Source organism: Notothenia rossii (assembly GCF_949606895.1).
Source record: "Notothenia rossii genome assembly, chromosome: 2".
Lineage (NCBI taxonomy): Eukaryota > Metazoa > Chordata > Actinopteri > Perciformes > Nototheniidae > Notothenia > Notothenia rossii.
Window position 1 is genome coordinate 39,171,589 of NC_136904.1, and position 13,660 is coordinate 39,185,248.

General features: G+C 41.3%; 1 protein-coding gene across 1 annotated transcript in view; it reads right to left on the reverse strand.

Annotated features, from left to right (window-relative positions):
- Positions 1–97: 97 nt before the first annotated feature.
- Positions 98–13,660, reverse strand: part of LOC307029601 (adhesion G-protein coupled receptor G2-like) — a gene marked incomplete at its 5' end in the record, with an annotated part of 16,422 nt that continues 2,859 nt past the window's right edge. The window contains 9 exons of the mRNA XM_079665681.1: positions 98–1,531; positions 2,714–3,042; positions 4,458–4,563; positions 5,091–5,359; positions 7,464–7,579; positions 7,762–7,856; positions 7,963–8,002; positions 12,491–12,613; positions 12,755–12,877. Of these exons, the coding sequence (XP_079521807.1) occupies positions 1,419–1,531; positions 2,714–3,042; positions 4,458–4,563; positions 5,091–5,359; positions 7,464–7,579; positions 7,762–7,856; positions 7,963–8,002; positions 12,491–12,613; positions 12,755–12,877 (1,314 nt within the window). The 3' untranslated portion in view covers positions 98–1,418. The remainder of the gene's footprint in view (positions 1,532–2,713; positions 3,043–4,457; positions 4,564–5,090; positions 5,360–7,463; positions 7,580–7,761; positions 7,857–7,962; positions 8,003–12,490; positions 12,614–12,754; positions 12,878–13,660) is intronic.

A 13,660-nucleotide genomic window follows, 5' to 3' on the forward strand; every position in this document is an offset into this window, starting at 1 on the left:
TAAGAACAATTTTGAAAAGAGGAAGTTTCACGATTCCTGTGGAAGAGAAACCAGACTGCCAACAGACACTATTTTACAAAGTTAGGAGCACACAAAGTTCACTCTTGGAATATTTTTATTTGTTAGTTTGATTTAATCAAACACACATTCGCAATATTCTACAGTAGGAAACAGCTTTCACAACTTCAATCATCTTTCTGAAGCTTAACAAAAACATGAATGTACAAGTTACAGAGAACCATGTTTGCATCAAGAATTTGGGGCATGTTTTAGCCCAACATGTCGAGAGGGTGACATGCAGGAGTTTCTGTTTCTGAGATGGTTACATGAAAGGTGATTACCAGAGTGTCTACGCCAGGGGTCGGCAACCCCTGGCACGCGTGCCAGCATTGGCACGCAGCACCGTAACCAGTGGCCCACTAGGAATAAGTGTGCAAAAATATTTAAATTGTATTTTTGGATCCTGACCGAGACCGCCGCCAGAGCGTCTCCCCGTTACCTGCAGAAGGAAGCCATGCACGCAACGCAGCCCCGCTCTCTTTATCTCCAGGTGACTTTCTGCCGCTTTCCTCCGTGGTGCAGTGCTGATCGTTTCACCACGGAGGAAAGCACTTCACTAATTGCAGTACCCATAAGGAGCTGTACAAATGCTGCAGTTATTGCGTGGCTGTGTATTTAGTTGAAAGCCCAGTGGCGATCTGTTCATCTGTTATCGAAATAATATGCTACAAAGGGGCGGACTGACCATCTTGTGTGTTGAACTTTCCTTTCGGCTCCCAGAACGTAGTCGAGGAGGGCAGAAGTAACAAGCTTGAGGTTCAATAACCCACTTTAGCTTAAATGACTGGAGAGAGGCGAGCTCTTCTTGGGAGGCCGTTGCATTTACTTAGCTGTTCTTCTGTTTCACAAAATACATCACAGACCTGTTTTTCTGCTTCCTCGTTTCACTTCCAGAAACATACACACGTTCCCTCACTGTCGCTCTACCATCCACACACACATGCCTCTCTCTCTCTCTCTCTCTCTTAAAGGGACAGCGATCTCATCTCACTCTGCATGACCCTAATATCATAACATGTGTGCTCTGGAGAATCACAAAACGGACCATCTTCCTAATTATTATGCCGTTTAAACCAATTATTTAAATGTGTTTGTTAAATTCGGCATCATGTAAGTTGCGCTGACAGGTCCACACACTTCTTCCCCGCAGACAGGCTCCCGCGCCCTCCTGCTGATAATTGACGAGCGTCAAGCTCCTCGACCCCCCCCCCTCGTTGATAATTCTCGATCGTTGGCATGCTGATAACAATTTTTTTTTAAAATGGCACTTCATATCAAAAAGGTTGCCGACCCCTGGTCTACGCTATCTATGATGACATCAGGGCTTTTTCATCCGGACCAATGGCAGGAAAGGGGATCTAATCAAATTTGACTGCTGAAGACTTGGCAGGAGTGGACGTCAGTCTGTCCTCCATGTCTCTCTTCCTCTGCTTCTTGGCTGATAGGCAGATCCACAGGAAGATAAAGAAACCTTGACAAGAGGCAGAGAAATGATAGAAGCATTCATGGAGTTACAAGAAGTTCATTCACTTCTGTTCAAAATGGTCAACACATTGCCTCAAGTGCCTCTGATTTCACAACCCCCTCTCTGTTATTACTAATGATCCCGTTCCTGCCTCATCTTTCTCTCTCTTTATCTCTCGCACCATACATCCCTTCAGATGCTGCATCCTTTCCTCCCTACATCCCATCAACCCCTTATCCATTTATCCCTCCCTACATCCCTTCATCTCTAATCCCTCCCTTCCTCCTACTCCTCTTCCTTCCCTCCCTACATCCCTTCATCTTTTCCTCCTCTGAGTACTTTTTGTCCGATTATAGGTAACATCGAAGGGCTTGTTTTTAGTTTGGGCAGAAACATGGGATCCTACATCCCGTCCACTCTCCATCCCTTCATCCCTTCATTTCACATCCTTCGCTCCCTCTCTTCAACATATTTCTCTCTCTACTACACCCCTCCTTACCTTACCATCCTTTCATACTCTCTCCCTCTGTTTCCTCTCTTCCATTCATTGAATCTGGGGCATGCTTTTTGTCTTATACTGGGGACTCTCTGGTTGTTTGTATTAACACACACCTGAGATCCCTCCCTCCCTTCATGCCTTTGACCCTTTATCCCTCCCTGCCTCCATCCCTTCCTCGCTACATACCTTAATCCATCTATCTGTCTACACACCCCTGTCGACATCCCTTCCTCTCTCATCCATTCCTTTCTCCCACTCGTTGACCCTTACTTCTGTTCATCCATTCATCAATCTACCACCTCATGCCTTCTGACCAAGTACCCTTCGTCCTGTCTTCCTGTTTCCCGTTTTCTCTTTCTATTTCATCTGGTGCATCTTTTTTGTTTCATTCTGTCTGGGGGCTCATATTTAGTTCAGGCAAAAACACACCTGAGATCTTTCATCACTTCCTCCCTACTTCCTTTTATCCATTAACCGCTCACTGCAACCCTTCATGTCTCAACCCTCCCTCCATCTCTATGACCTTTCATCCCTTCCATTCATCACTTCACCACTTCACCCCTTCTTCCCTACATCCTTTCATCTTCTCTTGGTACTTTCCCTTACATTCATAAGTGCTTAACATCCAATACCTTCTATGAATAAATCTTTCATTGACATATTGTTGTGGAACAGAAGTGGCAGCAGACCTTGAGTGGAGTTGAGGATGCAGAACAGGTAGAGGATGGGGAGGTTGACATATCCTGATCCCAGGAAGGCCAGGCCCCAGGTGGTCCCCATCAGGCAGGTGAGACCCATCACGGTGAGGCATCTCCTGCAGGTCTCTCTGACCCTCTGGGAATCCCTCACCGTCTTCCCCTTAGTCCCTTGTCCAAGCTTCGAACTGACCTGAGACACTTGTTTCATCTTGCAGATGTTCGAGGCCACTGTCAATAACATGCCAGAGTTGAAGATGAATATGAGAGTGAAATACACCAGGTTCAAGGAGTAGAAGTACGAGTCATCGGTGATCCAGCAGCTGTGGGAAAGACAGACTACATTCAGAATATAGTTTAACAGCAGATAATGCAGGAGACATAAAGTAAAGTGTACCATAACACACAGTGCACTAAGTGAGGGTATGTCTGTATGCGTCTCTCCATCCAGATCATTTGAATTGTTTGAAGCATTTGGTGTGAACATGGTTAACACCTTGTAACACAAATGCATCATGAACATACACATTATAAATATTACACATGTTATCATGCTCTGTGATTGTGATGGATCACAATTTCTTTTTATTAGCCTTTAATTTATATTGTTTAAAAAAGCTAGTTTTTTTTTTTAATTCTTTATTTATTTGGGGTCACATTATAGTACAAGTACAGTTTTTCAAATCATATATTTTTAGAGACCCGAAAGTGACAAATGAAATAGCAAACAAAATTAATCAAAGTAAAATAAAAACAAAAAAGTACACAGGGGTTGTTTGAAATAGCAAATGTCTACACATGTACATGCATACATATCAACATACATATATACATTCAATACACATACATGTGACCATACATACATATCTATACATATACATTCAATCGGTGTATAGAAACAGTCAAACAAGGGATGGTCGTCTTTGGGATATGTAAATCCTCCACTTTTTCCATATTTCTTCAAATGTGTTTTCCTGAAGCCTCATCGAGAAGGTGATTCTTTCCATAACATAGATTTCATGGATTTTGTCGTACCAGTTGTCAAGAGAAGGGATATCCGCTTTGAGCCATTTTCTAGTTATTGCTTTTTTTGCTGCAACAGTAAGAATTCCAAATAATTGTTTTGTTTTGGAGTTTGTGGGGATTGAATGTACGAGCCCAAATAGAAATTCGTCCCAGTTTAAAGGGATTTTTTCCTGTAGTATTATTTCAATTTCGATATGAATCTTTTCCCAAAAAGTTACTATTAAAGGACAAGCCCAAAACAAATGGTAGTGATGTGCTAGCTGAGAACCACATTTCCTCCAGCAGCTGGGGGGCCCTAGGTGATGTGATGACTGAGCAGGGCTGAAAAAGTACCTGCTCAGCATCTTCCAACTAAACATTCTGTAGGTGCCTGAGCTCGAGATCTTCCATTGAAAAGTACAGTAATTTGTCCAGACTTCGTCAGGGATGGTTTTTTTGGTTTCGTTTTCCCATTTGTGTTTTATATAGAAAGTATTTTCCTTTTTAATATCTTGAAGAGCTTGGTAAAGTTTTGAGATTACTTTCATCCCTGTGTCTGATGTGTATGCACTGGTGAAAACTATTAATAAAGGGTTTTCAAGGGCCTTCTGGCTGTCTGTTTAAGTAATGGCGTACCTGTAGAAATCTAAAAAAATCACTGTTATTCAATCCATATCGTTTTTTTAGCTTTAAAAAAGCTAGTTTTTACTAAAAGTAGATATGATGTACTTACATGGCGTTAGTTTTGTTAGTATCAGCCATAGTCATTTCTGTGAGTCCATAAAACTGTTTCAAATCTCTCATTCCCAAAGAGACTGCCACGATTATACCAGGGATCCCTGAAACACACACACAAACACACTCGCGGTAAATGGCGTTCGATGACAGAAAATAATAAGAGTTTTATTTTTTTACAATCCAACAATGTTCAGATGTCATAACATTACATTACATGTCACTTGTTAGACGCTTTTATCCAAAGCGATTTACATACTCAATACTGTGGGCAATCCCCACAGGAGCAATTTGGGGTGAAGTGTCTTGCCCAGGGAGGCAGGGATACAACGACATGCTGACTGCAGTGGGGTTTGAACCTGTTACCCTGATCCCAACACCAACGCACAACCCACTTTATTATTATCATAAATAAGGCAAGCAACACAGAGTCTATATTCTATTTGATTTTATCCTATGAAAGCTATCCTCTGCGTCAGTAGCCGACTCTGGGTTCGGTGGGTTTCCTCAAGAAACGTTTATTTTATTAGTCTGGGGCTTCCTGTTCCTGTTCTGAGTATAATGTTAGTCACCTGACACTGATACCACATCAGCACGTAGTAAACACAGAAGTTTCTCCTGCAGCACTCACCCCATCCAGCGAGAGACAGTTTGATCATGTAGTGTTTGAAGTAGGTGTTGAAAACCTTTATTAGCAGGAGATAAAGGTGAAGTGCCTCAATGGCCATCCAGGTGAAACAGCAGAGCAGGGAGTAATGCATGAGAGCCGCCACAAACACACACACCCAGTCTAGCTCTATTTTGGCTCCCCACTCGGTCAGCAGGAAGGTTGTGTTGAGCAGAAAGAGGGCCCCGCTCAGAGAGACATGGATGGAGATGGAGTAATCCATTCTGTGGTTCCTTAGGAAGTGATAGGAGAAGAAGATGCAACAGTCATTTCTGTCAAACTGGTTATTAGACATTTGGCCATAAAGAAATGTAGTCCAAACTACTCCAAAAACAAATGTGCCAGTTATAGATTAAGAGGTCCGTCAGAGCTTTTACTATCTGCCTAGTGTGATCTAAGACATACATTATTGCGTCCCAAAGCTGCATTCACATTGTAACTGCCTCTGTGTCAGTCAGCGCAGTATTTCTGAGTTATTTATTTTGGTAGGAACCAAAGTTCTCTAAGGCGGAACCTTTGTTTTTATATCGCCTGTTTCTGTCAGGACATACTTTAGCGTAACACTCATCCGAAAAGTCCGCTGATTTAGTACATGTTTTTCAGTGCTGATGCATCTGCAAAATAGCTCTTAGCATCAAGATAAACAATCGTACAGAGTAATACCAAGCTACACAATTTTCCTCATGCAATGCAGCTACTAAGGTATATTTTGCTGACGTTTTTTGTGTGTGTTTTCTGTTCTTGTTTGTATTAAATTGTTTTTATACAGCTAAGGGCTAACACATGTTGGGCTTACTTAGATTGGTCTTTGTGTTTTGTTGAATTATATGTAACCAAAGTGTATTGTGTATACAGTAGCCTAATTGAAAGTGACGACATTACCAGGACAATGTTGGGATATTACTGTATGTTTTGTTATTATTTTGACTAGTGATTATTGTATTTGTGTATTATGTTCTTTGATTACAGTTTTCACGGTCTGGATGAACCAAATAAATCCTGCCAGTAAATTAAAAACTCGTTGCTGTCGTCTGTACTGAGGGAATTACACACATAACAAACTGAGCATCGTCTTGGCGCTGATGTTTCCGTTGTGTTTCTATGGCAGTCCACACGAATTGGCGGAAGCGATATCCTTGATGTCGTACCCTGCTAGAAATTGTCACAGAGCGCTGCACTGATAGTAACAATTTCTACTTGATCATTACATTACATTACATGTTACTTGTTAGACACTTTTGTCCAAAGCGACTTATATACTCAATACTGTGGGCAATCCCCACAGGAGCAATTTGGGGTGAAGTGTCTTGCCCAGGGACACAACGACATGCTGACTGCAGTGGGGTTTGAACCTGTGACCCCCTGATCCCAACACCTACGGACAACCCACTGCACCACACGCCCCCATCACTTGATCACTTTTTACCGCTGACCTTTCAACATAAAACCAATCAGTTGACAGATGTGCTAAGTGGCACAAGCTAGTAGGGCAGGTAACCATAGAAACGCAACCCAACTAGCTGTTTTCACTGCAAGGCTCTGCCCCCAACCTGAAAGACCAAAGAGTAAATTGCGTATCATGTGAATGAAGCTTTACATGAAAAGGGACATTCTGTTATGAAAACATCTCTGAAGTCTAACATTGGAATATATTTATTTTATTGTACCAAAAGATACGAATTGGCTCAAATATTTAAAGGATACATTTGGTGTTTTTAAACCTGGACCCTATTTTCCTGTGTCTTTTTTTATTTAAATAGCTTATGACAACAACATTGAAATGGAACTAGTATTGAGCGAGAAAGCCGCAAAATGATAATGGTACAAGATAATGGGCTGCAGACGGTTGAATTGTAACGATACATGACTTTGGTTCAATAATAGCGATTCTATCAATCAACCATCTATTATTATCGCTACAAGATGGCATCAATCCTCACTTCATAGATACGCCTTTTTTGATAAATTCCCTGGCAATTCTTCAAAATAAAACTTTTGTTACATTATATTACATGTTACTTGTTGGACGCTTTTATCCAAAGCGACTTACATACTCAATAGTGTGGGCAATCCCCACAGGAGCAATTTGGGGAGAAGTGTCTTGCCCAGGGACACAACGACATGCTGACTGCAGTAGGGTTTAAACCTGTGACCATCTGATCCCCATAACAAGGCTCTATCCACTGCGCCACACGCCTTGTTGGCATATATAACTTATTTGCAACAATGTGGATGTGATGCAACACACACAAATAGTCAACATCTTGTTCATATGCCCTGTGTATCTGCCTCTGTGTGTATAGACAACATAGAGTTTTATATAATACATGTACCTACCGACCGAAGACGTATATTACGAGGGACAAAGCAGTGAAGAATGCAGACAGGCCGCAGCCTATGTAACTGATGATTGACAGGATTTCCCAGTGAATCTTTGAAATTGGGTCTCTCATCTGTAGAAAAACAAAGAATGGTGGAAATTATTTGTCACTTATATTTGAAAATGCACCAAGTCAGAGACTGATTTCTCACACCTGGTTAATACAGTACTGTAATAGTTATGAATAAATATGATCAAAGAGGATAAATAAATGCATGTCTTGACAAATCAGTAAAAAAAAAAAGGTTTTCCTACCAATAAGACTGCAAAGGGTGTTGCATGGTTACAGTTGCAAATAATGTAAGTTTGGCTATTATTGGTCTCACATCCGTCTGTTTTCCAGAGGAAATCTGAAAATGTGAGCATTATAAATAAGACAACATGCAGTGTTATCCAAACATCATCTAAACAGTGAAATACAACATATTTATAAGCAAAAACGAATATACAACCTACCATTTTCATCAAAATAGTGACACTGTAAGTATGTGTCATTCTGTAGGAATAAGAAAATAAAGATTTGCATTAGAGTTAATAATGCTACATGCCGCCCAGTCTCCAACAATAGACTAGAGAATGCAATTCCTGAAGAAATTGCTAGTGGGAATGCTTTATGCTGAAAATCTGATGCTAAACTGCTATGCTGAAATGTAATGTTTAAGAAAAAAAGATTTAGATTGAAATCATACATGAACACTGGGGGCTTGAATGTGTGATGAGAGAAGAAAAGAAAGGGAAAAGGCTTGGAATAGCAGCAGAATATTTGAACCGCAAACTTCTGAACTAACTTGATGGCGAATGATCTGTCGCCATGGCAACGGCATTTGATGACACCCCATAATACGCTTAGATGCGTTGATGGCTGCATCGTTACCAAACCTGTGAAGTTTTGGGGCGTTTAGAGCAGTTTCACTGAAGTTATGAGAAAGCCGTGTTTCATGGCGAGCATTGTGTTGCCTTGGCAACGGCATTTGAAGAAATCTCAAAACTGTCCCGTAGATGTCTTCACGGCTGGACTGTTGGCACACATGTGAAGTTTGGGCACTTTTTGAAAATGTTCATAGGAGTTATAGCGACATCATGTTTTATGGCGAGGAATGCGTTTCCATGGAAACGGCATATGGTGAGATCTCAGAATTGGCGTAGAGCTGTTGAGGCATGGACCGGTGATATACAAGTGAAGATTGGGGGACGATTGGACCGTGTCGATGGGACTTACAGCCACATCGTGTTTCATGGCGAGTGGTATTTGATGGCACCCCATACTACGCTTAGATGCGTTGATGGCTGCATCGTTACCAAACCTGTGAAGTTCTGGGCTGTTTGGAGTATATTCACTGAAGTTATGAGAAAACCGTGTTTCAAGGCGAGCATTGTGTTGCCATGGCAATGGCATTTGAAGAAATCTCAAAACTGTCCAGTAGAATAGATGTCTTCACGGCTGGACTGTTGGCACACTGCTATCTGAAGTCTGCTGCTCTGAGCATGTCAGTTGGAGTGATGACATCATCGTGTTCCTTTACACAGGTGTTTATAGTTGAGCTAACGAGCTCTGTAGAGATCAAAGGCTTCATTGTTCTGAAGGAGAGATAAACCTCTTACATGTGAACGTTTTGTGGAAGAACCGTAACAGATATCTGTGAAATTTCAAAACGTGAAGCATGTCATGGAAGTTGAGTATCTGAAGTGTAATATTTGTGTAGTTTCGGGTTAATAATGTGGCCTTTTTGGCAGTTTAACTAAAAGGTGTGCGGCTGCTACCGTGAGGAAATATCTTCCTGAAATTACAATGGGCTTTAATGGAGGAATGTTGAACGTTTTTGTCACTTCATGCCCTCAAAAAGCATTTTGTTTAATTATTTTTTGCTTAATTATTTGTCCTTTTACAAGCTACGAGATGTTTTCCTACGTTTATCATGATAAATTATGTCTCAGGAATGTAGTGTTTGGGAATTATGGCAGTTCAAAAAATATATATGAATGCGAATTTCAAGCTGTCCTCCACTCTAGCTGTGACATCACACACTGTAGTTAATGTTAAAATGTGAAGAAAACCTCTAAAACAAGGTCTGAACAATGTTTAATGTCTCTAAAAGTAAGAATCAGATTAAAAAGTTGTTTTACACGAATAATGTCAGAAAGATGTGTAACATTTTAAAGTTGGAATGAGGTGTCTGAGTGAAAGTATGAATGAACAGTTAGCAGTTGAATTGCATGAAGATTTGTTGAAGTCTGAAGATTTTCTCCATTGACTTCAATGTTAAAAATGTGATGTATTATGGGATGTATCTCTGGAATTATGAAAGTTATGAACGAGAAAAGTAATAGCCATCAATTCCCGACCGAGCTGAACGTTTTGATGTTTGAACGGAGTTTCTGCGATGTTCCATGCGGGAGGAGAAGAGGGCCAAAATACCGGTGGATTAATAAACTTTTCGTGCGTAGAATAACAGTTAGTTGGAATGCTGTTAACAGCATTCCCACTAAATTAAAGGTAGGCTTAACAAAAAACAACGATCAAAAACAATTTGATCAATTATTTGAATTCCCCTTTAAAGTTAAATTGTTAAGTGTGGCACTGTTCTGAAAATGAATGAGAACAGTTCAAAATTATGCCACAAAATAATACTATATATTTTGTTATGAACATGTACGCAATGAATATATGGCATCTTTGTTTTGTTGATTGTTCTGTCTTTGGGAGTATATTAGCAGAGGGACAGAAACTGTTAATCCCAGTGACGTGCAAATACGTTTAAAACAAGGTCTTGAAAAACAAATTAATGAATGCACAATGAAAACAATGTCCAAACATTGAAAGCAGACCTAACCCTACCATGTGACATACAGATTCACAAAGATAAGGTAAATCATTTCATCATTCAGTGAAATACTTATAAAGCCCAAATGTAGGGAAGAGACTGGTTGAATGTGATGCGTGACAAAAGTAACAAAGTGATTTTCTATAATTCCAAAGAACTCCAACATGCCTAATTGCGTCAGCATGTTCAGTCCACAACACTTAACAGAAATGCAAAATAGCATGTGGATACGTCATTCTTCTGATAAGTTATACACCAGAAGCTGTTTTTGATGACAAAAAATAAAGTTACTCAGGCAGTAAACTTCGGTCCCATGTCATGCTTTTCCGGTTATTACCCGTCCCTTTGTGTGTTATGAAGGTTTTTATGCATGTAAACGGTGAGTACAACTCTAACACAGAAAAGACCTGTATATGCTGCCCCAGAACGCCTCGTTGGAGATTTCTCTTTTTCCATAGTTTTCTTCCTGGGTACAGTGACGTGCCCATACCCAAATGGACCAAGTGCACTGCCTGGTGGCCTGGTCGAGTTGTCGATTCTTGTTCTGTTTTCTGTGACTATCTTCCTAACCCTCTCAGACTTTCAGTTGCGCGCTACTAAAGAGACGTGCTACCAGGAGCTCCAACAAGCCGTTTAGGACAGAGAGTAAATACACATACTTTACAGAGATGCTGTATGAGAAACCAATGTGATTTTGGAAAATTGCCCAATATAAATCTATTTTGGTATACCTCAACAATGGAATTATGATCAGTAGAAATGGCCATGACCTTTAAATAAAACGTGTTGATAATCATGATCATTGGACTGAACAATTAGTCATTTAAATCATTGAGTAATTTAGGGTTGTTGTATATCAGGGATCACCAACTACATTTGTCCAAGGGCCCAAATGATTCCTAGACACTTTCGGTGGCCAGCAATTTTTATATATAGCCCTGAATTTTGAAGTTGTTGACCGGGGGAATGGTGCTAGTGGAGCACGCTCATATACTGTCAAGTCGCCGGAGCCTCGTAGCGGGGGCTACTGCGGAGCGCATAAATCAGACTCTTCACTCTAACCCCTAGATTCCACCGGGTCCGTCTGCATCGCGTTACGGCTGTGCTGCGGCGTCCGCAAGGATCGCGGCCAATCTAGTCAATGGGTGCTATTCCACCAGACGCGCCGGGTTACGTCCCAGAAGCGTCTCCCGCTGGGCTCCGCTCAAAATAGGATTGAAGTCTATTTTTCGACGCGACGCGAGGCGTTGCAGAGGCGGCGGGCTGGAAGTGGACCGGTGACATCATCCGGCCCATCCTCCAAAAAAAACTATTTTGCAGACCCTATCCCTCCATAGTCTTTCAAGTAGAAGGAGAAATGCCAGCGTTTTCTCCTGTGTCAATTATATATATAGAATAATTATGATGATGAATTAATTTTTTTACCAATAAAATACAGCAACACATATTTGATTCATGTCGTTTATAACTGGGATATTAAAATTATTATGAACTTTGTCTCTACAAAGTAGCCTGTCCAGGAAATATGCCCAAATCAACAAAAACTGCGAGCCGGCCGGCAAGACGCTCCGCTTCTGAAATGCTTCTGAAACGCGCCTGGTAGGGTATGACGCCGGACGAGGCCGGACCAAAACCGCGACGCAGACGGACCCGATGGAATCGAGGGGTAACGAAGGATCATTTCTTTTTCAGGGCAGGAAAGGCTACGCAGTACGCAGGCTACTGTCCCGCAGCTGCTGCCTCTCTGTTGGACTCCGGTACTGCACATTACTCACGAGACGTTGTAAAAACAAATTGAGTGGGGGGCGAATGCACTAACCACTCCGCCAGTGCCACAGCGCGTGCCGGATGAGAATGGCTGTCGTGCCAGATTTGGCCCGCGGGCCGCCAGTTGATGGTCACTGTTATCCTAGGTATTTTGGTTTCCTTTTTATAAAGAAGAATTCACACTAGCATCCCCTGATGGCTGGGAGAGTTACATCAAGTACATCAAATGGAAATACTCAAGTAAAGTAAGTTCATGAAAATGGTACTTAAGTACAGTACTTGAGTAACTTCCCAGCACTGATCGCGTGCAACCTTTTAGGCGTGGCTAAGCATTTATACTGGCACGTGACAATCAAAGAGAGTGAAGACAAGAACTTGTGCAAAGACAGACTTACATCCAATCTTGCGTTAGGAGAAATACCGAAAGTCATGGTGATTGGTGTCTTCAGATTCTGAAGGCGATGCTTTCCCTGGAGCTCTATCCTGAGAACCATTGATGAGATCTCTTCCTGTTCGAACTGGGAAACAGTTTCTCTTTCAAAATGTATACAGTTCATATATTCAAACCGATAATGAACAAAGATGACCATGATTCAAGCATTAGTGTTTTAGGACTACATGGACAATGCAACAAAAAAAAAATAGGATAAAGGTTATACTTGGAACTGGCGGCCATGCATGTAGCTGACCAGCCCAATAACCCTCTCGCCCTCTGGAATGGCGCGCAGGGCATTTACAGGCAGCCAAATGTCAGGGATAAACGACGTGTTCTCCGGCAGCAGCTAAGAGGGGTTAAAAGAAGATGAGGTTAACACTAAAAACGGACAGAAAAATCCTTGTCATTGCAAATTTGAAGATGGGTCAACAAGGCTTGTAGAAACTGAACACAGTCTAAGGCCACATCAGCGTAACAAAGACATTAACATGTTAAAATCAAGGACTCTTAGTCATCCCCAGTTATGATGGCATTATTTGGAGGTAGCCCACTTTATACAGTAACACCTTCATGGAATCAGCTTAAAGATCTCCTATCAAGCTATTTTTAGATATATATTTAGGGTCTCAGAGATATAAAAATATGTAAAAAACATGTCGTGTTTTGCTCAAAATACCAAACAGATCATGCATTTTAGACATCCCTCATATCCCTCTATTTCAGGCCTGTTAGAGAAACGCTGATTCTGGTCCTTAGCTTGACAAAAAAGAAAAAGAGTAGGGGGAGCTTGAGCCTGCTCAGAATTCTACAAGATATAGCTGAATGCTGCCGTGATTAAATGCCATATCATGTTCCAAACCACATCAAGGATTATTTCTGAAACAGTATGGAGCTCAAATGCTTTTTCTCTTGCAGGTTTATCACAAGGTGAGTTCCTTTTTTTATTTCCTGCTTTTTACACAAACTGTCTCCAGTACAGGTTAGCTCTGAGTGTTAGCGATGCTTGCTAATGTAAACAAAGACCATATTACTTCCAAAGAATGTCGCAGATTTTTCTGATTCTGATGTTTCTGATAGGGCCGTGGGTGTAAAGCCAGCCCATATTTCCGATATTACGTCATATCGGCAG